Source organism: Cervus canadensis, chromosome 10 (genome assembly GCF_019320065.1).
Source record: "Cervus canadensis isolate Bull #8, Minnesota chromosome 10, ASM1932006v1, whole genome shotgun sequence".
Classification (NCBI taxonomy): Eukaryota; Metazoa; Chordata; class Mammalia; order Artiodactyla; family Cervidae; genus Cervus; species Cervus canadensis.
The window spans coordinates 59426422-59451299 of NC_057395.1; the positions used below are offsets into that span (position 1 = coordinate 59426422).

Below are 24878 nucleotides of genomic sequence, written 5' to 3' on the forward strand. Positions count from 1 at the left end.
CATTTACTGCTCCAGTGCATGAAAGTGAAAAGTGAAAGTGATGTCGCTCAGTCATGTCTGACTCTTGGCGACCCCATGGGCTGCAGCCCACCAGGCTCCTCTGTCCATGGGATTTTCCAGGCAAGAGTACGGGAGTGGGGTGCCATTGCCTTCTCCCACAATGCAGGAGACCTGGATTTAGTCCCTGAATCAGGAAGATCCCCTGGAGAAGGGAATAGCAACCCACTCTAGTTTTCTTGCCTGGAAAATTCCATGGACAGAGGAGCCTAGCAGGCTACATTCTATGGGGTTGCAAAGAGTCAGATACAACTGAGCAACTAACACTTTGACTTTCCTAGAGAGGAGAAACATCTCCTAGATACTCTAGCAGATGAGAAAGATATAGTTGAAGCAAAAAGAAAACTTATGATTGGCTAAGTTTCCCACCCAGTATACTGAATTCTAATAGAAGCAAGGCTGAAGCCATGGATTGAATTAAAAATGGAATTCACTGTTAGTATAATCAAATAGCTTTCAGTTATTGAATGCCTACTTTGCATTGGACTTTTTTTTTATTTTTTGTCCACCCGAGGTCCTCATTGGTGTGTATGGACTTTGTCTAATTATGGCAGCCGGGGGTTACTCTCTAGTTGTGTGTGCAGTGGCTTATCTTGTTGCAGAGCACGGGCTCTAGGGCACACGGACTTCAGGAGTTGCGGCATGCATGCTTAGCAGCTCTGCAGCATGTGGAATCTCCCCAGGCAAGGGATTGAACCTGTGTCCCCTGCATTGACAGGCGACTTCTCTGCCACTGAACTACCAGAGAAGTCCCCACGTTGGGCCCTTTTCTAGCTGTGGTTTTATATCACAATTCTGCAAGGCAGGTGTAAAGTTCAGAAACACTTAAGTGTCTTTGCCAAAGTTGCACAGCTACAAAGCCAGGTTTTCAGGACAGTCGGTTTCCAAAACTTTCTCCTTTCTGCTGTACCATGTGCTTAGGATTCAAGGTTTAAAAAGTCTGCAGTATTGTTTAGTAGTTCCTAGACCTAAATCATCAACTGGCGAAATGTCTAAAAATAGATCTCCATCTTTCTTCTCAAGATTCTGATTCAGTGGGTCTGTACAGTTTGTATATTAAAAAATCCAGGTTGATCATCAAAGTTTAGTGACCAGTAGTCTTGTTAAGGAAGAGATGTTATATGCTTACAATAATTTCTAAGACGTGTATACTGTGTGTCAGTAGTCTGAGGTGACCAAAACTGATAGGAAAGACTCACATGGTCCATTGTGGCAGACACAGGTCACACTGAACATTTGAAATATGGCTGATCCAAATTGAGATATGCTGTAAGGATAAAATACAGTAGTTTTAAAGGCTTAGTACCAACAAAAGAATATAAAATTGTTCATTAGTAATTTTTTATATTGATTTACATATTGAAATTATAAGATTTTGGATTTTTTTTTGTTAGCCCTAAAATATTAAATGTGGGTGCTAACTGACAGCAATACCACCTCTGAACAGTCTTCCTTTTCAGCATTTCTATTCCAATATAATGGCTGCTTGACCCAGTTGAATAAAACTATGTGTAACATAACAAAAAAAATGTGGGTGCTAGAATATTTTAAATAGACACGTGAGGAAATCCCTGGCAGTCCAGTGGTTCAGACTTTGTCCATTCACTGCCATGGCCTCAGAGTTCATTTCTTGGTCAGGAAACTAAGATCCTGCAAGTCTCATGGCATGGCCAAAATAGATTGAAAAATAAAATACACATGTGGCTTGCATTGTATTTCTTTGGACCAGCACTGTTTTAGACTGTTTAGAAAGAAGACTTTGCAGAGGAGGTGCATTTGGACCACAGCCCTTCTCAGAAAAATGAAAGCTATTTCTGTACTAAAACAGATGTGGAAATGATGGGTGAAGACAAAGGAATATGAAAGATACATTGGTTATAAGGCTTAACAGATATTATGTCTCAGCCATATTCTGAGATCTTTTTAGATGTCTCATTTGAGTCTTGCAATAATTTTATAAGTATTCTTATTGATCGTTTTACCTGTAATGAAAGGTTTAGAGAGGTTATATAACTTGCTCATAAGCACACAGCTAGCAGGTAATGAAAGTAGGATTCACATTAGGCAGTCTGACTCCCAGGCCCACTTTTAACCCAAAAGGTTATACTGCACAAAGATAGTTTGGCCATCTTTGCTACTGGTCCTGATTTCCTTCATTTCTGTAGGGTGTTAATAAGACTTAGAGGAAGGAATGGAAACAGCCCCATGTTTCATTCTAATGTTAACACATTAAGACTGATCATCAGAATTAAATGCCAATTCTGCAGGGTTCTGCTGTTTGGAGTAGAAATCTGTATTTTCTCTCAGTTGAGTATTGCTAAGTAGCTGCCGAGTACCTGGCACAGGACGAGGAGAGGGGACTTCAGAGAGATGTCTGACACATGTCCTTCCTTCAAGGAGTTCATAAGCAAACCATTTGTGTATTATACTACCTGTTGAAATATCCTGAAATAATTTTTTTTAAATTTTGTACTTCTACCCTTTCAGCCAGTAAAGAAGAAGAAAATCAAGCGTGAAATAAAGATTTTGGAGAATTTGCGAGGCGGTCCCAACATCATCACACTGGCAGACATTGTAAAAGACCCTGTGGTGAGTATAGTAGGCACTAGTAAGGCCCACAAGGGCTGAGGTGGTGTTTGACCTTGAGCACAACTGGCCTCTTTCTGTTCTTCCCTCTGCCATTAAGTCCTGCTTTAAAAGTGCTTAATCAGTTATACCATTTGACTAGTTCGGGTCTTTCTTTCAAAGAGACCTCCACCCACAGACTATTTCTTATTCTTCTAGGCTAAGAGACTGATAGCACTGGAAACTGAAATGTGTTAATCCATTTTGCAAACTCAGGTCCGATGCCGATGGGCGATGGGCGCATTGTTGGGCTGCCTAGAGCCTGGTGAGACTTCAGCTCCATGTCTTCTGTTTGAAATCCATCCCCAAAGTGACCTAAGTGTGGTGATAATCAGAGTGGGGAGGGCTTGTAGCAATAGAGGGTTTCCTGCTACTGAGGCGAGGACTGCCAAATGCACCACGTAGTGTCCACAAACATTGTGCCCACTAAAGCTGCCAGGTCTATTGCTAATGTGTGTTTTCTTTTTCTTTCCCCTAGTCACGAACTCCCGCCTTGGTTTTTGAACACGTAAACAACACAGACTTCAAGGTATAATGTATAACCAACCATTTCAAGCTGGGTTTTAGGCCATATAAAAAACCTTTTAGGGATGTTCCTGTTAGAAGAGCTTTTCATCCTGATAGTATTAATTTAAAGATAGACATACTGTTGTATAGTGCCCACTTTCCACATCTTGTATTTTGCTCTTTTATTTGTTTAATGCTCTTTAATGACCAGTGCGTAGGTTTGTCACCATTTGACAGTTTACCATTCATTTGACAGTTACCACTGATGTCAAACTTAATGAAAGCAACAGCTCATGTTTAATCAGGATCTGGCCTTAGAGCATTTTGCTTTAAAAATGACAAAGTTCAAGAAGGAATATATTATATATATAAAAGCAAGGACTGCTTGCTGTACCTTAGAATTCCTCAGAAACTTTGGGCTCTTGATCTTAAAAAGAGATGGATGGGAAAGAAAGGGTGGTAGTAAATTCTGCTAAAACACAAACTCCTGAAATAGGTATCTCTGACCTCTAGCCAAATTCAAACAGTTCTCAATTCCAGTACAGTAGAAGAACGTGGGCACTCCCTTGGATTTTAACTTGCAGAAATACTTGATTTGCGTTTGCACAAGTCCAGTATTAAGAATGTTGGATGTCAATAAATGATTGAATTCTTATGCTGAGAGGAGGAAAACAAGGAAGAAAAGTTTACTTTCAAATTGGGGCAGAAATATTCTGTTAAATTGTCCTGATGTGTTTGGCAACAAGCCATCTGCATACCCACTGGTGATCTGTAGTGGCTATGACTGTGTAGGCCAAAGGTGGGTTAATTCCCTACTAAGGAGGTGATATATTTGCCCACATTCCTTTTATGAGAGGATCTGGAGGTAAATGAAAAACAAACTAAGCCGAAAATGTGTATCAGCGCATGTTGCAAATATCAATTGGTATGCTTCCAAAAGTAGATTATAGTTTGAACAATATGAGCTTAAGTAGTTCTTCACTTTTACATATAGAGTTGAAAACCCACAGTATCTCTTTAAAGTTAATGTATTGTTGGAGAAGTAGAGACTGGTAAACAGACAGGTCTTAGAACAGTGGTACATGAGCCAAGTCTTGATTTGAATTACTACAAATGAGGAAGAGAAGTTGCCTTCTTTTCAGTACTATTTCATGGCTCAAATGTTGCATTTGTCTTCAACAGCAATTGTACCAGACGTTAACAGACTATGATATTCGATTTTACATGTATGAGATTCTGAAGGTAAGGGATTCTTGAATACTAAATATCTTTGGATTGATCTCCCCTTTGTTAAATAATCCAAATGACTGTAGAAAAGCCAGTGGGTTGACTTTGTAAAATTTGTTGGGGTGGGGGAGTCTGTTTCTGTAAATACTTAATAAACTAATAGCATCAGAACTCTTATACTGATTGAAAGATAGGGTCTAGTAGGAATATAATTTATAATGCTTTGGAAAGGGTATTTAGAAGAAAGGTTAAAAGACTCCTTAACAAACATTTGTAATCTCTATCAAAAATAATTCCTGTTGTACTGGCTTCTGATGTACTTTATTTCACTTAAAATTGGGCAAATAAAACAGTAAACTTTGACTTAACCCTCAAAGAGCCGTTGTCCTAAGGATTATGTGAATCTCTGCTTAGAAGTTGCTGATTTAGAATGAGCTTTGATTTCTAAAGTAGGATCACCAAATATATTGCTTCCAGTACTCAAAAGATCAGCTTTATAGGTAAGAAAATTGCTAAGAGTTGGCTAGTGCCTTACTAAATGAGGGTTGACATAAAGTCTACATTTGAACTATAGAAGTACCCTAGAGAAACTGTGCCAGCAGAACTATTCTATCTTTCATTGGCTCATGCAGTCTTGTGGCACGCAGGACTTCACAAAGTTAAGGATATGCTTGCCTAACCCTGGGTATCATAGGAACCCAGGTTGCCCTTCAGAAAGGACAAAAATTTGACCAGTGGCTTCAGCTGGCTTGAAGGCCTGGATTAGCAAACTCCAGAAGTTATGCCTCTCACTAGTTTGAAATTGGACTTGGTTTTCAAATTGGATTTGATGTCATAAATCAGGAGTTTGCAAACTTCTTTACAAGGCCAAATGGTTTAAAAATTTGGGGCTTTGTGGGTCAGAGGGTCTTGGTCACACTACTCAGCTCTGCTGTTGTAGCATGAAAGCAGCCACAGGCAACATGCAAGCAAATAGTTGTGGCTATTAAAAACAATAAAACAATTTATAAAAACATTCCAATAAAACATTCACAAAAACAAACCACAGGTCATATTTGGCCCATGGGACCATTGTGGTTTGCCGACCTCTGTTGTAGACTCTTAGCTACTAGAGATTTACTATTCTTTGAATAAGAGGTTTGTAGTACAGGTCAGGTTTCTTCCTTTGAGGGGCTCATGTTTGTGAAAATAATCCAGGCTCTCGGTAAGAGGGAGAAATTAGAAGTGAAGTAGTTGGTATACACTTTGAGTTTTTAACAAAAAAGATGTTGAAATACTTCTGCAGGAACAGGTCTTGGGAATTTAGAGTCCGTGGGTTTGCACAAGTCTCTGAAAAATACCTGTGGAAGTGATTGTCCTAACCTTGACTCTCAGGAGTGTTGGAGGCTTGAAGGAAAACTGGAAGAGAAAGTAAAAGACTTCAACTAAAAAAAAGTCTTATACAAGCTAACTCTTCCCTTTTTCACATGTTCCTCCCACAGGCTCTGGATTACTGCCACAGCATGGGGATTATGCACAGAGATGTCAAGCCCCATAATGTCATGATTGATCATGAGCACAGAAAGGTAAAGTGATAGAAGGACAAGTCTTATTTATCAGCACAAGAAAGTTAACAGCCCGTCTTTCAACATTTTATCCCTAGCATCTGTCATAGTCTGTGGTACCTATTAGGTACTTGATAAATGTTTGACAAATGAATGAATGAACAAATCAGTGTGGAATCTAAAATATGGCACAAATGAACTTATCTGTGAAACAGACTCACAGACTGGATACCAAAGTGAAGGTGTGTTGGCGGGGGTGGTGCTGGGAGTATGGAATTAGCAGATGCAAAACATATATAGAATGGATGAACAACAGGGTCCTATTTTATAGCACAGGGAGCTATATTCAATATCCTGTGATAAACCATATGGAGAAGAATATGGAAAAGAATGTATATATATGTATAACTGAATCACTTTTATGTATAGCAGAAATTAACACAACATTGTAAATCAACTAGAATAAAAAAATTTTTTAAAAATCACAATGTTTAAAACTTCATTCATATTCCTATCAAAAATAAAAGAGATTAGTGTTGTGGGTAAAACATTAGTTTGGGTTTTAGTCTTATTTATTGAAAAACTACTCTCTTGGGAAATGCTTTTTCTCATCTGCCTTTTTTTCTTATGGGGGTATACAAGTAATAATATTTGTTGTACATGCCACTAGGTTATTATGAGGATTAAGTGTGTACAGTTGTAAAGTGGATGAAATATTCAGAAACTGCTGCTGCAGGTGTCATAAGTATTAGTTGCAGTATAACATTTCTGTTTATTAAGGTGACCCAAGCCCACCTTTTGTATGCAGTGATGGCTTTTTGTTGCAGGCTTTGGAGATATAGGTGATTTATTCATTCAGTTAATATCCTGTTACACATTTATACACTATGTGTAATGGGGACTATTCTAGAGGCTGGGGTGTATGTGTAAAACAAAAAATTCTTGTCCATAGAAGCTTGCACTTGAGGGAGACTGGTGGCATACAGAGTTAAAAGTTGTATGGAAGAAAAATAAAACAGGAGTGGGGAGTGTCAGAGGGTGTTTCAATTTTAAACAGGGTGACAAGGAAAAGATTTTGTTAGGAAAGTGACATTTTGTAGAACACTTGAATTAGCTGTGTGGTTTGAGAAGAGAGTATAGCAGATGCAAAAACCCTGAGACAAGAATGTGCCTGGCATATTAAAACAGCGCAAGGGTAGAGCTAGGATAGAATGAACACGAGGAAGAGAAGAAGGAAATGAGATCGAGAGAGATAAATAGAACCATATCTTGTAAAACCTTGAAGATCACTGTCAGGCCTTTTCTCTGAAGATACAGAAGTTTTTGCAGGGTTTGAGCAGAGGGTTGATAAGTTCTCCCTTCTGTATTTAAAAATTTACTACACATCTATTAGTACAGCTAAAAGTTTTAAAAAAGAATTCCAAATATAGACAGGAATGTGGAGTAGCTCAATCTCTCACACATTGCTGGTAAGAATGTTAGGTGGCACACTCATTTTGGAGAATGTCAGTCTATATTGTTTTATAGTTTGTCAGTTTCTTTAAAAACTAACCATATGCCTACCAAACAACCCAGCAGTGACATTTATCCCGGAGAAACAGACTGAGATCCATAGAGAAACTTTCAGTTGGTTAAATGATTCTTTAAACTCTGATGTATCTATACCATTGTAGTATCATTACTGATTAGTAAGAACTATTGATGATACAACAACTTGGATAAGTCTCATGCTGAGTGAAAAAAGCAATTCAGAAACTTAAACTGATGGTTCCATTTCTATAATTCTCACGATGACAGAGTTAGAGCACGGAAGGGTTGCCAGGGCTTAGAAAATGAGAGGAAGGAGTAGCATAAAGGATAACTGTTGTGATGCTCTTTATCTAATCATGGACTAGGTATGAATCTAGCTGTATGAATCTGCATATGTGATAAAATTGTGTAGAACTATACACACATGTAAAACTGTTGAAAAGAAAGGTCTCTGAATTGTGTCAGTTTCCTGGCTTTAATATTGTACTATAGTGACATAAGATGTTACCATGAGGGGAAACTGGGTGAAGGGTACACAGAACACCTCCAGATTCCTATGAATTTATAACCATTTTACAATATTTTTTAAGAGGATCATTTTGGTTCCTGTGGGGAGAATCGAGGGTAAAAGTGAAAGGTAGACCAGTTAAGAAAAGCAGCTATTGCAGTAAATCAGAGACTGGTGATAGCATGGACCAGGGCGGTGGCAGTGGATGTGATGATAGGGTCAGAATCTGATAGAACCATCAGGATATGCTGACAGATTAGATGCGGGGTAGAGGGAGAGAAGAGTCCAGGGTGAAAAGTTTTTAACCTGAATGACAGAATAAATGGAATTACATTTAATATAACAGAGGAGGAGGAGGATTCCATAGGAAAAACAAGTTTTGCAGTGAATAATCAGAGTTTTAATTCTGAGATGTCTTTCAGGTGATCAGAGAGAGATGGCTGGTGAGAGGTGTGGGCTAAATATAGGTGGGAATAGCAGAGATGCTGTGTGAAGCCACAAGACCAGAAATAGTCATCTGGGAATACTTAACTGATAAGACAGGAAACTCAGGAATAACTCTGGAGCACTGATATTAAGATGTTGAAGAGAAAGACTATTAAAAAGCTACATTTTCATATTTTTTGTTATATTTCCCTTTGTTTTCTAAAAGAATACAGTGAACCTAATTAACTGAAGTTTTGGAGACAGTGCTGGAGCAGTCAGGCATTACTCAGGCCCTTCTGCTCACACAAGTTATATGGTCATGCTTTGCATGAAGGTCAAATAAGGTTGCCTCTTGTCCTTGCTACTATTGGGGTGGCCAAAAAGTTTGTTTATTTCTCCATACGATGACTCTAGTAGCACTTAGTTGTCTTTAACTTCATTAGAAATAATTTTGTTGGATTATATTGTTATCAGTGTGCATTTTTTAAAAACTTAGCCAAATTGGTGAATTTTTGTGAAGCCATTTTAATGTTGAAGATGGAAGAAAAAAAGCAACATTTTCAGCATATTATGTTTTATTGTTTCAAGAGAGGTGAAAACGCAACTGAAATGCAAAAAAAAGATTGGTGCAGTGTGTGGAGAAGGTACTGTGACTGATTGTGTCAGAAGTGGTTTGCAAACTTTTGTACTGGAGACTTCCTGCTGGATGATGCTGTTTGGTCAGGTAGACCAATTGAAGTTGATAGCAATCAAATCGAGACATTGATTGAAAAAAATCAATGTTACATACCACGCAAGAGATAGTCAACATACTCAAAATATCCAGATCAAGCGTTGAAAATCCTTTGCACCAGCTTGGTTATGTTAACCACTTTGATGTTTGGGTTCTACATAAGTTAAGTGTAAAAAACCCTTCTTGACCGTATTTCCACATGTGATTCTCTATACTTAAACGTAACAAAATTGTTCATTTTTAAAACAAATTGTGACGGATGATGAAAGTGAATACTGTACGGTAATGTGGAATGGAAGAGATCTTGGGACAAGCGAAATGAACCACCCATCAACCACACGAAAAGCTGATCTTCATCCAAAGCAGGTGATGTTGTATATGTGGTGGGGTTGAAAGAGAGTCCTCTATAATGAGTTCCTTCTGGAAAACTAAATGATTAATCCCAACAAGTGCAGCTCCCAGTTGGACCAACTGAAAGCAGCGCTCCAGAATTGGTCAACAGAAAATGCATAACCTCCACCAGGATGACACAAGACCGCATGTTTCTTTGATGGCCAGGCAAAAACTGTTTAGCACCTTGGCTGGGAAGTTCTGATTCATCTGCCATATTCACCAGACATTGTACCTTCGGATGTCTGTTTATTTTGGTCTTTATGAAATTATCTTAGTGGAAAAAACTTACAGTTTCCTGTAAGACTGTAAAGGCACCTGGAACAGTTCTTTACTCAGAAAGTGTTGGGAAAATGGAATTGTGAAATTGCCTGGAAAATGGCAGGATGTAGTAGAACAAAACGGTAATACGTTGTTCAATAAAGATCTTGGTGAAAATGAAAAATGTGTCTTTTATTTTTACTTAAAAACCGAGGGAACTTTTTGACCAACCCAATACTATTTTGGTAAGAGCTGTATTTTTATTTTTCTCCTGTGTACTGAGCATTATGTTGAATTATAAAAATTAGCAAAGGTGAATAAAACAGTCCCTACCCTCAAGGATCTTACAGTCCATATTTTTTAAAAAAGTAGAAAGCAAATATTCAGTAAAGAGTTGTAGGTTCTATTAAAGAAATTTATCTGAGGTTGGTGGGTGAGGCAATTCAAAGACAGTAGTTGCTTCTATTTACGTAATTAGAAAAGATTTCGCTGAAGGAGTTAACTCAGAAGAGATGTTCACCAGAACAGGAGTCTAGATTGAATAGTAGAGACATTTTAGTCAGAGGAGTAGTTGAAATTTGCAGAAACACAAAATAATTGTATGTTAAAAAGAGTAGTTTTGGGAATTCTTAACTGCCAAGGGCCCAGGTTCAATCCCTGGTCGGGGAACTAAAAATCCCACAGGCCACACAATGTGGCCAAAAAAAAAAAAAGAGTACTCTAATGGCACTGTGGGGGTATCTTAAAAGACACACTTATTTATTATCTTTTTTTTCCCTTCAGCTACGGCTAATAGACTGGGGTTTGGCTGAGTTTTACCATCCTGGCCAAGAATATAATGTCCGAGTTGCTTCCCGATATTTCAAAGGTCCTGAGCTACTTGTAGACTATCAGGTGAGAAGAGAAGGGCAGATAAAATTTTTGTCCTATGTTTGTTTTGCATGTGATTTTTTAAAAATGTTCTTTTGCATTTGGAATGGGCCATTTTTGCACATCCATGACTGTCCCTTTTATAGGAGTGTAAAATATGAATCTCTTCAGTTCATCTACCACAACTTTTGTGTGTATTGTCACAGTGTCAGTAGAATATAAATCTGCATTTGATCCTAACTGAAAAGAAAGACACTTGTAATCAGAAATTCCAGAGCTTTTAGAATTGAAAGTTCAGGCTCTGTCCTAGAAATTTCTTTTCTGGTATAGCCCTGAATTCAAAGAGCATTTTATACATAAAAATATTTTTTACAGCATTATTTATAATGGTGAAAAACACTATTCTACTATAGGGTACACTAAAGATTAAATTCTGAAACAGTCAATGCTATAAAACAATGGTACATATTAAAAGGTTTCCATAAGCTAACAATTGGGTATTCTTATGTAAGTGAAGAAAGGAATTCAAAATAGTAGGTACAGGTTTCAAAGGAGAGGGTTAGGAAGTATATGTGGAAATGCAAAGAAGAAAAGACTGAAAAGAATATAAAGATACTGATATTTGGACCTTAAAGTCAATGGAGTGGGATTTGTTTGTTTTTCTATTTTTAAAAAAGAGCTTTTTATTTGAAGTGACAAGATTCATCTTGTCATTTGACGTGTGATGACAACATTTTCTTTAATGCAGATGTACGATTATAGTTTGGATATGTGGAGCTTGGGTTGTATGCTGGCAAGTATGATCTTCCGGAAGGAACCATTTTTCCATGGACATGACAATTATGATCAGGTAATATTATGTTGTTCCTGTTGGGAAATTTATTGATGTACCCTCACAATGGCCAGATCTGCTTACTCCTTAGAAACTGCAATGAATCTTGCTAAAATACAAATGCCTAACCCCTACCTGAGAGCTATTAATAAATTAGAATCTCTGAGTGTAAAACTCCAAAATAGTTTTCAGTTAATGGCTTGTTCACTTAATGATTCCAGGGTCTTGTGGGAGGTACTGTTGCTTTGTTTGAGCACAGTGATTTAATTTGAGATAATGTAAATTGATGTGAAAGTGAAAGTCACTGACTTGTATCCGACTCTTTGTGACTGCCTGGACCATAGAATTCTCCAGGCCAGAATACTGGAGCAGGTAGCCTTTCCCTTCTCCAGGGAATCTTCCCAACCCAGGTCTTCCACATTGTAGGCGGATTCTTTACCAGCTGAGCCACCAGGGAAGCAAATTCACGTGAAGTTACCATAATTAATACAGAGAGATATAGTATATCTTTTACCCAGTTTCCCCCAAATAGAACTTTTTGCCAACTATGTACAGGATCACAACCAGGATATTAATGTCAATACAACCAGAATACCAGAACATCCCTGTCACCTCAGGAATCCTTTATTTGCCCTTTTGTAGTCACACCAGCTTCCCCCCGGCCTTCACGCTACTATGTTGTAATCTCCATTTCTGCAATTTTATCATTCCAAGAATGTTATGTAAATATGACTTTATGAAGTCATACTTACCTATGACTTACAATTCATATGAAGATGACTACTCTTCATATGAGTTGAAGAATATTGGGTGAATTCAGTTAAAATCAGCAGCTTTTTGTTAGGTGCCACACAGGTTTGAGGAATATAGAAAAAAATAGCCCCCTGTCCCGCAAAAGGTTTTTCACAGTCTTACCTAGTAAGAGAACCAAATGTATAAGAAAATAAGTTATAGTCATAAATGTCAGTGAAAGTGTAGATAAGATACACAAAGGCGGTTATAATGGGAGAGAGTGGTCTGAAGAAGTGTATGTAGAACTTTCCAAAGGAAGTAACATCTTCAGCTAGGTTGTTGGGGTCAGGGGGGAGGGATGAGACTTCACCAGAGGGAAGGAACCAGGTTATAAAATAGTTTGTTTTTTCTTTTTAATATGTTCACATTGTTGGATATGTTCACATCCAACAATGTGAATGTTGTGTGGAAATCCATTCATGCTGTGCAAGGAAATTTGAAGTAAATGGGTGTAGCATTCATACCTGTAGCCATGATGGTCCCATTCTGTTAACTCGATCATGGTTAATTGTTGATTTAATCATGTAATGTGTTTTTGGTGTGGGTTTTGTCTTCTTTCAATCCTAGTTGGTGAGGATAGCCAAGGTTCTGGGGACAGAAGATTTATATGACTATATTGACAAATACAACATTGAATTAGATCCACGTTTCAACGATATCTTGGGCAGGTAAGTCATAAAACAAAATTATGCATCTGTGCCATAAGCACTTTGGATGTAAAATGATACTTTGGATTCCCAAAATAGTTAATGTTCTGTTTGCCTGCAAAGTATCTGTGGTCCACTGCTACAGGATGCTGCATAGGCAAGCCTGTGATGAAAGCTTTGGATTGAATGGCCATTTTCCCAGATTCACTAACAGGAGTCTGAGTGTGGAGGTTGTAGGCAGAGGATCCCTGACCTTGTAGAGTCTAATAGAAGGGTTGTAGTTGAGTCAGAAATCAAAATCTAGGTTTATCTTGCTTCTGTAGATGACAAAAACCCCTCTAAGAGAAAGAAATAATCATAGAAAGTGCATGTTTCAAACTGATTTACAGACAATACTCTAAAAGTAGTGACTAGACCCAATCCTAATTCACTTACCACTTAACGAAGAGGTAGGCTTTCTTGTTACAAAGGCTTTTGGAGGCCAAGTGGTAGAGATGCCAGGAATATGGGTGGGGGTGGGGAGGAGGCCAACCAGCCCAGCCTTCTATAACCTGAATTGTGTTTCATAAAATTGTGGGGACCCAGATTTCTCTTTTCTGCAACACTGCCATTTCCAGTCTCTCCAGTTAAGTCTTGAGTTTTGACCTCTCTTTGTGATTGGCTGGAATGCTAGCCACTAAGGAAAATGTAGGATTGAAATGTTGGGCTTCTCTCCCTCTGGGTCCATTTCTCATTCTCCCTTTTGGCTCTGCAGACATTCCCGTAAGCGATGGGAACGCTTTGTCCACAGTGAAAACCAGCACCTTGTCAGTCCTGAGGCCTTGGATTTCCTGGACAAGCTGCTGCGATATGACCACCAGTCACGGCTCACTGCAAGAGAGGCCATGGAGCACCCCTATTTCTGTGAGTCCAGCTGTTCAGTCCACAGAGCCTTGCAGGCCTGCCCAGCAGACTGTACAGAGCAAGGGAGAATACATGCTGTGAAGAAAGCTCCGGACCCCTAGAACACAATTGGAATCCCAGCCTCCCTTACTTAGCTTGCTGCAAAGTTACTTCACCCACAGTGAGCCTTGGTCTCTTCAGTGCGGATAATGATGGCAGTTGTCTTGCAGAATTGTTGAGGGGATTCTTGTCTAACAGAATACCTGACACATGTCATCCCTAAATAAACTTCTTTTCTTATTGTGTGGGCAACAGTTCTCGTCGCTAGTTTGGAGTGGTTGGATTAGAACATACGGCCCTATGTCTGTCCTATTAATCATTCATTGGAGAGAGCCAGAGAGGCTTGAAAGTCTAATTATATGAACACCTTGATCTAGGTTTGTGAATATAGCTAACTCTGCTGTCTTGAGTGAAAATGCCACTTAGCTAACTCCACTGCATCCTCACTGTAATGTTAGCTTCAGTGTCAGGTTGTTCTTGGGGAGTGGTGGGATGGTATTTTAGTGAATCAATTATATTCTTGCTCAGTCTCCTGTACTTGAAGCTGACTGACAGGCTGATCGAGATGGAGAGTGAAGTCTGTGGTCATAGCAGTAACTTGATCAGACCTGTAGTTTTGGCCCATTTGGCACCATGCTTGACCAACTGCAGCAAAACTCATTCATTCTCATAATATAATACTGATAGGTAGGGTAGATTGTATTGTCTCGTTAAACTATAACAGGATTGTTTTTGTCTTAAATTAGCTCTACTGGGACTTCCCTGTCAATCCAGTGGTTAAGACTCTGTGCTTCCACCACAGGGGGCACAAGTTCAATCCTTGGTTGGGGAACTAAGATCCCACATGCCATGCAGCATGTCCAAAAGTAAATACTTTTTTTTTTTTTTTTTTTAGAAATTAGCTCTACTATGATTACTTCATTTTCATACCATTTAGTTTAACAGTTGGCCTTTGTCACAGTTTCAAGCAAAAATAGTTCTATTTTATATTACTTGTTGATTTCATAGTGAAGGTAGTTGACACCTCAATTCTTTTATTAGGGGAATAATACAGAGTCTAAATAAAATGTAAAGAATCAGGATGGCTGCTATAAGACCCTAGACCATTAGTTCATAACAGAACCTAACATTTTTGTCTCTTTTTCTAGACACTGTTGTGAAGGACCAGGCTCGAATGGGCTCATCTAGCATGCCAGGGGGCAGTACGCCTGTCAGCAGCGCCAATATGATGTCAGGTCAGTGTCATTGGTAAATTTCTTTTTTTTGTTAAATGTATATATAGAAGTCAATTGTCATTCTTAATTTTGCTCCTTCTTTGTGGCCTGATTTCTATGGCTCTCCTTTATAATGATTACCTTATTAACATACTGACTTGTGTGGCTCTCTCCACCAGATTTCAGGATGCTTTTGAAACCTCTTATCCCTTAGTAGTTAGAGCAAGTGTACCCCAACCTCTGGGCCACAGAACAGTACCTCCTGTCAGATCAGCAGTGGCATTAGATTAGAAATAAAGCACACAATAAATGTAATGTGTTTGAATCATCCAGAAACCATTCCCCACAACCCCAGTCCATGGAAAAATTAGCTTGTGAAATCAGTTCCTGGTGCCAGAAAGATTGGGCATCGATGAGTTAGAGTATCAACAGTCTCTTTGAGGCCAGAATCACAAAAATTGTTTGGGACTTGACAGTCTCAACAAGCCATTAAGAATGAAAAGAGATCCTTTCATCTCACAGGTTAGAGTGGCAGTAGGTGATGATGTCCTCATCACATAAGAAAATGAGGGAGAGTAGAGATGGGGTTTGTACATGGGTACATATGTGTATAAGAATGGTTCTTTTTTCCAGAGCAGCTACAGGGTGCCTAGTAAATTACGATGGTTTGTGTGCAATTACTTTTTATTGTTGTTGTTGTTGAGTCATTATGATTTAGAGTGAGTTTTTACCGAGAAGAAACCACAGTTACCCAAAAGAAATCATAGGCCTGTCCCCTAAGAATTATATACATGGGCAGCACCCACATGGATACTCTTGTGAGAGCACCTATTCCGACACCCTCAAAAAATTGCTGTTGTCTCAATTTCTTTTTTTTTTTTTTTTTTTTAAGAACTAGCTGCCTTCTAGTGTTCAACCTCTGGGTATCATGCAAGTGTACAAAATGATACATACCCAAGGTTACTCATTCTAGCCATATTTGTAATCAGAGAACATTAAAAACAGCTCCTTGTAGAATAAGGAATTGATAAGATGAATTATGGGGCATCCTTTCAGCAGAGTACTATATACTCTGAGAAAAGAACAAGTGTTTTGTGTTCTTTTGTAGCTTCAACTCAAAGATAGTAATGTGAGGTGAAAAGAAGCCAGATGCAGAACCATGCTCAAGACTAGGAATGGGCAAAAACATAGAATCAAGTTCTTATATGTGATTCTTATATGCATATTTTTATAAAATTCAAGTATATCCATAAAATATTTCTGGAAGGATACACTCCCAAAAATAGTGCTGTAAGTTGGCCAAGTTATAGGATAAGGGAGAATTCTCACTGTATCCTCTTTGCAGTTACTTGAGTCATGTAACCATATTATATATTCAGAAAATATATATACTATTTTGAAAATTTGAAGAACTAGCTGACTGAGGGCAATGTAACAGGTAATATGATCAAGAAAGTAAGTGGAAATAAATCCTAAAACACTATTTTAACTTAGAGATGAGAAATGATCCTTTCTGCACCGGCTGACTCTAGGCACAGTGGCCATGAGCACATGAACTTTGACTCTAGCCTTCTGCTGTTCAGTTTGTGGTGACTAGCCACATGTGGCTATTTAAATTCACTGAAGTCAAATACAATTGTAAAATCAGTTGCTTAGTTTAGTTACACATTGCAAATGCTCAGTAGTCACATGTGGCTAGTGACTGTCATGTTAGTACAGGTTACAGAGCAGAAGGTTTGGTTGGACTGTGTTATCTTAGACAGTCTTGGGTTGGAATCCAGGCATACATACCTGCTACTTAGCTTTGCACCTTGGACAAACTGCTCAAACTCGCCAAACTTAGATTTCCTTCTCTGTCTTCTAAATTTGTTGGAACTTAAATTTTAATTTGTGAGGATTTAATTTGAAATTAATTTGTAAAAATTACGGCGAGGCATTCAATAAAGAGAGTATTTATTGTGTCACTTTTGAAATAGGTGCTTTGAAAAACTGGTGACTTAAGAGTTCTGTGGTTGGTGCTTCTAGCTCACTGTCAGCTGTTTTCTTTCAGGGATTTCTTCAGTGCCAACCCCTTCACCCCTTGGACCTCTGGCAGGCTCACCAGTGATTGCTGCTGCCAACCCCCTTGGGATGCCTGTTCCAGCTGCCGCCGGCGCTCAGCAGTAACGGCCCCTTCTGTCTCCTGATGCCTGAGCAGAGGTTGGGGAGTCCACTCTCTCCCTTGATGCAGCTTGCGCCTGGCGGGGAGGGGTGAAATACTTCAGAAGCACCGTGTCTGAACCGTTGCTTGTGGATTTATAGTAGTTCAGTCATAAAAAAAAAATTATAATAGGCTGATTTTCTTTTTTTCTTTTTTCTTTCTTTTTTTTTTTTTTTTAACTCGAACTTTTCATAACTCAGGGGATTCCCTGAAAAATTATCTGCAGGTGGACTATTTCACGGACAAATTTTTTTCTCCCCTTCCAAATTCAATTTCTCGTCACTAAAGATCAAAGATAAACCAGCCTCAATTCCAGCTGCTGTGTTTGGGTGGAGATTTCTTCCCATGCTCACCATTGCTCCCCTACCATCCCACACTCTGGGGGGGTTGTACTTCACACTCTTCTCCAGAGATTACAAAAATGTAGCTTCTTCAAGGGAGGTGGGAAGGAAGGAGGAAGGGAGGACCCAACCTATAAAAGCAGTGCACTGCTAGTCACTTACATCACTTTACTCTAAAAGTGCTTCAGTGGGGTTATCCTGGTGAATCTAGTGGAAATATGTCTTAGTTACATTGAGATGCTGAAAATCTACCCAAAGTGCAGACAGGTCCTGAAAACTTCCTTGCAGTTTGAATCATGTCTTATTGACCTAACCTAAATCCAGCTCATTTATAATTTAGTTTGTTTAGTTTAAAACTTTAATACCATCCCTCCCAGACTCCTTACCTTGGTCCTCTGCCCTTTCATCTCCCAACATGCTCTATAGCTGGTAGGAGGGGGAAGGTAAAATCTTTTTCAGTTTTCTTTGACTTGGCCCTTTTGAATTCAGTTAGTTATTGGGCATAACTTATTGCTTTTTACAAAAGGAAAAAAACATTGTCTATGTAGGTTTCATGCTAGCAACTCTTTAAGAGCTAATGAGAGATGTGGCCACTGAAGTTTATTTTCAGCTTTCTACCTTTATTTCCTCCTACCTTCCCCTTCCCTCATATGTCATCCAATGAGAAGACCTGCCCCTCAGGTTTATAAATGTATCTGAGTGGTAGGAGCAGAGCCACTATCTCCAGTGAAACTGAAATGGTAGACCTGTAATTGTGGGAAAACTAAACTCTCTTGTTACAGCCCTGCCACCCCTTGCTGTGTGTATATATATAATACTTTGTCCTTCATATGTGAAAGATCCAGTGTTGGAATTCTTTGGTGTAAATAAACGTTTGGTTTTATTTATCAAGGTTAGATTTAAGTTCCCTGTGTAAAGGTCTCGCTGGGTGGGTGTCTCACGTTCACATCTGAAGGGCCTGCAGCCCTGTACCATGGAGGCTTCCCAAGGCCCCCATTTTTATACACCCTTCGTTCAACCCATGGTACCGGGCAGGGCAGAGAGGCCTTAAAAAAGCACCACAAGCCAAAGTGTCTCTGGGGATTAAGGATCCTTTGCCATAAAATCATTTTGTGTCTCAGCAGTGCAGGGATTGGGGATGGGAAAAGTCGCCAGTTTTTGTGTGTTTGTGTGTGTGTAAAGTGGATTTTCCACTGTAATCCAACCACCTAAGTTTATCAGGTGCTTCACTGAGGAAGCCTAGTTTTTTAAGCACAATAGCAAAACCATCAGCTCTGTATTATCTCCTATTATTCCATTACAGTAGCTGCTTGTGGGGACTAGGAAAAATTCTTCCAACATATTTTAAGACCTGAAGTCTTAGTTCCCCATTCTCCTACCTTTATAGATTTACAAATTTTTCTCACCCGGGCAGCAGAGGTAAACATAATTGTTTGAGGAGTTGAATTTAATGAACTTATCTAACTTTGTAACCCATCTTGGCTCTAGTAACTTTATCAAGGTGGTGGCTTTAGTAAATATAATGGTAAACTTTAGAGAAAGCTAAAGCCTTCTTTTATGTTTCTCCACCATAGGGAAAACATTCTGACTGTGTGGCAGGGTGATTTTCTTCTTTGTGGCCACATACAGTGGATATTTATTGTTCTTGACCCTTTTTTGCCCTAGAATGCTGTAGGGGGTTACCATGTTGAATCTGTGCAGAAGCTCAAAGCACCAGATGTGCCAGAGATGCAGTCTGTGATTTCATTTGCACTGGATTATGATTTGAACAGGACTAATAAATTCTTACTTCTGAGGTGGGGAGGAGGGTTGTAAATCAAGATTTTACATCACATCCTTGTAGCTCAGAGAACAACCTAGGTGTAGCTGAGGCTGATGTGGGAAGCTGCAAATATCTGGACCTCCTAACATGCATCAGACCTTGAAGGAAGCTGAAGGTGAATGCAGAGGACTCTGAAATGCTACCCAAGAGCCTTTTAAAAGAAATAGAAGTTTTAAAAATGCTACTTAAGGAGTTACTGCAGAAGCATGAAAAATTTAAAAAAGACCCAATTGGGTGGGTGGGAGGGACAAGGGTTTACAGAGTAACAACTTCTGTGTTGTTGTAAATTACCTCATCTGTATACCTTGTATTGGGACACTTCATTTCTCAGCACTACCTGTTTGCATTGATTAGATGGCAGGATTTGGAATGCCAGTCTCAGATGTGTTGGCAGTTACTCTGAAAGTTTTTTTTTTTTTTTTTAAGTATTTTTTTAACATTGAAGTGCTCCTCCCCCCACTTTTAAGTTTGAAGTCATAAGTTTCCCCCCCCCACCTCAATGATTTATTGGTTGTAATTGTATTGTAATTGGTATAACGAAAACATAAATTGTGCTGGGAAGAAGTTGTGCCATGAAGGTCTTTAATTTTTTTTTTTTTTTTTAATAAAAAACATTTAAACAAATGAAATGTCCCTGCAGCCTGAGCAGTATGCTTCTCCTGCCGACACCGTGTGTTATAGATTCCTTAGTTCTCATGTGCTTTGAATTTAATACTGGGTTGATGGCAATGTGATGTGGGATGGATTAAGGTTGGTGGAGGAGCACTGAAGTCTAGGAGTTTTTAACAGGGATACAATGAAGAGAGCATGATGTTGCTAAACAGGATTGGTTTCATTCCTGCCCTTGTTACATACTTGGCTACTTGGCAAGTTACTTCTGGATCTGTTTCATCATCCACAAAATGGAGCCACTGCTTCTTTGGGATTGAATGAGAGTAAATATCAAGTGTCTGGCACCTGTTAAACCTAACTCCCCTGGCCCCTTATATGGAGGATTAGTCCTTGGCCCTGACTTAGCAGGTAGTTCAAAGTATGACCTCTTTCTCCTCTGGCTGTCTTGGGACCTCTGTGTGTTCAGTCAGGGGGAGACTGGATGAGATGTCTTCTGAGCTTCTTTTCAGCTCTGACACTGATTTTAGAAAGTTTGAGTTGGTGCATAAAGGCCCATAGAGACAGTGTGTTAGCAGAAAAGACCAGTGTTAGTTAATGGCAGTAAGCCCTGTGGAAGATCAGTCTTGGAGATACCTCCCAGTGTGGGAGGCAATTTGCAGTCTTGGGGCCTAGAATAAAAGGTCCACTGGTGAGCTTATGGTAACATTTGGCAGCTTAAATAGAAACTATGAAAAGGCCAGTAAAAGAGGTGAAACAGAGTTGGCTTTTGTTGTTCATTTGGTAAGTCGTGTCCGACTCTCTGTGACCCCATGGACTGCAGCACACTAGGCTTCCGTGTCCCTTGCCGTCTCTTGGAGTTTGCCCAAGTTCATATCCATTGAATTGGTGATGCCATCCAACCATCTCACTCTCTGTCTCCCCCTTTTTCTGCCCTCAGTCTTTCTCAGCATCAGGGTCTTTTCCAGTGTGTTGGCTCTTTGCATCAGGTGACCAAAGTAGTGGAGCCTCAGCATCAGTCCTTCCAAGTATTCATCATTGATTCTCCTTTGGATTAACTGGTTTGATCTCCTTGCTGTCCAGGGGACTCTCTCAAGAGTCTTCTCCAGCACCACAATTTGAAAGCATCAATTCGTTGGTGCTCTGCCTTCTTTATGGTCCAGCTGTGACATCTGTATAGGACTACTGGAAAGGTCATAGCCTTGACTATATGGACCTTTGTTGGCAAAGTGATGTCTTTGTTTTTTAACACACTGTCTAGGTGTGTCATAGCTTTCCTGCCAAGAAGCAAGCATCTTCTAATTTCATGGCTGCAATCACCATCCACAGTGATTTTAGATGTCACTGCTTCCACCTTTTTTCCATTTGCCATGAAGTGATGGAACCGGATTCCGTGATCTTAGTTTAATACTAAGTTTTGAGCCAGCTTTTCACCTTCATCAAGAGGCTCTTTATAGTTCTTTTTTGCTTTCTGCAATTAAAGTGTTGTTATCTGCATATCTGAGATTGTTGATACTTCTCCTGGCAATCTTGAGTCCAGCTTGTAACTAACTCATCCAGCCTGGCATCTTGCATGATGTGCTCTGCATCATAAGTTAAATAAACAAGGTGACAATAAACAGCCTTGTACTCCTTTCTCAATTTTGAACCAGTGAGCTGTTCCATATAAAGTTCTAACTGTTGCTTCTTGACCCGTGTACAGGTTTCTTAGGAGACGAGCAAGATGGTCTGGTATTCCCATCTCTTGAAGAGTTTTCCACAGTTTGTCATGATCCACGTAGTTGCTTACTGATGTCAAATGAGTATATTCTACAACATTATATACTTGAATTGCCATTTATTCTTTCTCATTTAAAGAAATAAAGTTGAAATCAGGAGATGCTGTTATCCCAGATTCCTAGTTTTCTTTAAATGTTCAGTGCATCCATATATTATTAATATTGGGAGTTGAGAAACATGGTTTAGATAAAAGGAGCCATTGCATAATATCATGTATCTGAAATGCCTAGGTTAATTGAATGTTAATTTCTGACATTATCTCTTATTTTATCCATGAGACAGATAGGAAGGTTAAATTATTAGAGTGGGCCTATTAGAGGCAGAGGAATATACTTTGTAAAATTAGAACTTCAGGGTGTGGCCAATGACTGTAATCCTAACATAGTAGAGAACATTGCGGATTGGTTGACAGATTTCAAAATTTTTTTATTTCCTCTCAGTCTTTAAATTTCATCATGTTTCACCTGTTGTCAAGTGTGTTATAAGTATCTCTTGAAAAAATACCTAGTTCTGTCACCATTCCCACTAGCAGATTTCTCCCCTGAGATTAGAGTTGGGTTTGAGTAATTATTTCGTCTTTTCAGTCCTTGCCTACGTCCCTGCTGGTAATTTCACCCTCCCTTGTGCCTCAGCTTTGAGGACTGTGGCTGATCATTAGTAGTGTGCATGCGAAAGAGGCTTTCTTCCTGGGATTTTTTCCTGCTTGACAAATGGTCACCAGAAGTCTTTGAAGTAAAGTTGTCCCCAGTTCTGTCTTCTAAAAAATGGGTCTAAAAACCTTAATCTCCACCATATTTAAAGTCACCTCTCTCTGCTTCCCCCACTACCATCTCTGTCCCTGTGCCCTTTTTCCTAGTAACACCTGAACTTGTTATTTTTGTCTCTCTCCCACCCTGCATGCGAACTCCCTGATGACCTTGTATGTTTTACTAATCTGTGAATCTGTGCATCCTCATAAAAGCCTTTTATGAGGATGTGGTAATATCCCTCAGAATTGAAGATCAGTGGAGTATCACAGGGAAAATGCTTGGCACCGTGTGTGTGTATACTTAGTGGTGTCCAATTCTTCGTGACCCCATGGACTATATAGCCTGGGAGGCTCCTTTGTCCATAGAATTTTCCAGGCAAGAATACTGGATTGGGTTGCTGTTATCTTCTCCAGGGGATCTTCCTGAACTAGGGATTGAACCTGCATTTCTTGCATTAGCAGTGTCCTGCATTAATAGGCAGATTCTTTACCATTAGCACCACCGGGGAAGCCCTACCAGGTTCCTAGTAGGTGCTCAATAAATAGTAATTCCATCCTACACTCCCAGTTCCACCTTCCTCCTCCCTCACATATAATAAGTTAATTGGAAGTATTGTTGGATAAGATCTTAAGGTCAGAAGATCCTTGTTCATAGGTTTGCAGCTGTAATTACAAGATATAGGCTAGACTGGATTAACACGACAAAATTTTTATTTAATGTTTGCTGCTTTATTTAGTAATGTAATGAGCCTTTGGTGAAATCTTAAGTGGCTGAAGGCTGAGCAATGATCCTGACCAATTTAGGAGACTTAGATGCCACACACAATATCCCTGCTTTACACCATTTGTATATAATAATGTGAAATTCAGGCTGTTCTCCAAGTAGAACAGACATACAGAGGGTGTCACAGGGTAGTCTGATTCTGGAGTCAAATTTAATGTAGACAAGTGCTTTCTAGATTTTATAACCTTACTGTGATTCTGTGGTAAATTTTAACTACTGCAAAGAAGTAACCTAGTTGAACTTCACATGCTCTGGTTCTGCTGAGAGTTACGCTACACAAGAGTATAGTTTTAGATCAGTAGTTTAACCTCTTGAATCCTTACAGATGACTTAAATTATCATTGTAAAACTTTTTAGATGTACCAAGTTGTAAAGAATTGTAACACACCCATGAACCCACCCGAGTCTGTATTACCAATACAAATGAAGCCCCTTTTGCCCCTCTTCTCTTCCTCCCTGCCCCAGAGGTTCTAATATTGTTTTCATATGTAAAACTTAAGTCTTGGTATCTATTTTGTAAAGTGGTTATTCAGGTTAGATACAAATGCTTGCCACAGTGTCTGGCACATAGTCAAGTTAGGCTGAGATTCATTTCCACTCTGAATTGTGTGTAATTGTGTAGGTCATGTGCATGTGCAGGAAAAGATGCCACATAAGCTGTGCAGTGCTGTAGACTTGTGCATTTATTTCTATAATTTTGCAGCAGAAGGCTCTAAGTATCTGGTTCTAGAAGAAAAAAAAATCCATGCCCTAAATATGACAGGTTTTCAACAGATGCAGGTTGTTTCTAATTTGTATGAAGGCCAGCATTGGCCTGTTCTCACCCCCATCACTCTTTGCCTCTAAGATCCTACCACTCTTGTCTCTGAATTTTTCTCTACTGAAAGCCAAATATTCTTGCACTACAGCAAATTACAGTCTGGATTTGTCTCCCTGTGGTCATAATCACCAGGGATTCTTAGTGACCTCGATGTAAGAAGCTCTTCCCCAGACACCCCCAGATGGGAGACTACAGGATGGCCAATCCCTTTCTTGGAGAAGTTCTTGAGGGGATTGGGTATTTCTGAATCAGCTTCACTCTTGCATCACCTGCTTTGACAGAATTTTCTTGGCTCCTCTTATGATAAAAAGGAAAAGTAGCAGCAGCTGGCAAGTGGTTTCCTGATTTCATCCTATGAGTCAGAGTCTCAGCTATAGATAGACATCTGTAGACTTATCTAGAAAGAGAGGATTTGCTTCTCTGTTGAACAGTTCTGAGAATTCTGTGGTAAACTTCCTATGAAGAAACCTAAATTCTCATAGCTGTTTACTCATTCTAATTCCTTGCTCACCCACTCAACTTCATCCCCTCAGTCCAGAATCAGGGTTACTTTTCTACTCATCTTGACTGGTCTTTACAGAATTCATTTTTTTATAAAATATGCCCCTCAGTAAACATATGCTGATGTCTGTGAGCCTGGCCCCATGCTAAACACTGGAGATTGGGAGAG

The 24878-nt window shown here is 39.3% G+C and overlaps 1 protein-coding gene across 4 annotated transcripts in view; it reads left to right on the plus strand.

Moving 5' to 3' along the window:
* Positions 1-18537, plus strand: part of CSNK2A1 (casein kinase 2 alpha 1) — a 55272-nt gene extending 36735 nt beyond the window's left edge. For all 4 annotated transcript variants that reach the window (XM_043478723.1, XM_043478725.1, XM_043478726.1 and 1 more), the window contains exons 4-13: positions 2545-2646; positions 3161-3211; positions 4372-4431; positions 5898-5981; positions 10592-10702; positions 11427-11528; positions 12870-12970; positions 13704-13852; positions 15040-15126; positions 17156-18537. In XM_043478723.1, coding sequence (XP_043334658.1) covers positions 2545-2646; positions 3161-3211; positions 4372-4431; positions 5898-5981; positions 10592-10702; positions 11427-11528; positions 12870-12970; positions 13704-13852; positions 15040-15126; positions 17156-17271 — 963 coding nt within the window. In that variant the 3' untranslated portion in view covers positions 17272-18537. The remainder of the gene's footprint in view (positions 1-2544; positions 2647-3160; positions 3212-4371; positions 4432-5897; positions 5982-10591; positions 10703-11426; positions 11529-12869; positions 12971-13703; positions 13853-15039; positions 15127-17155) is intronic.
* Positions 18538-24878: the final 6341 nt, after the last annotated feature.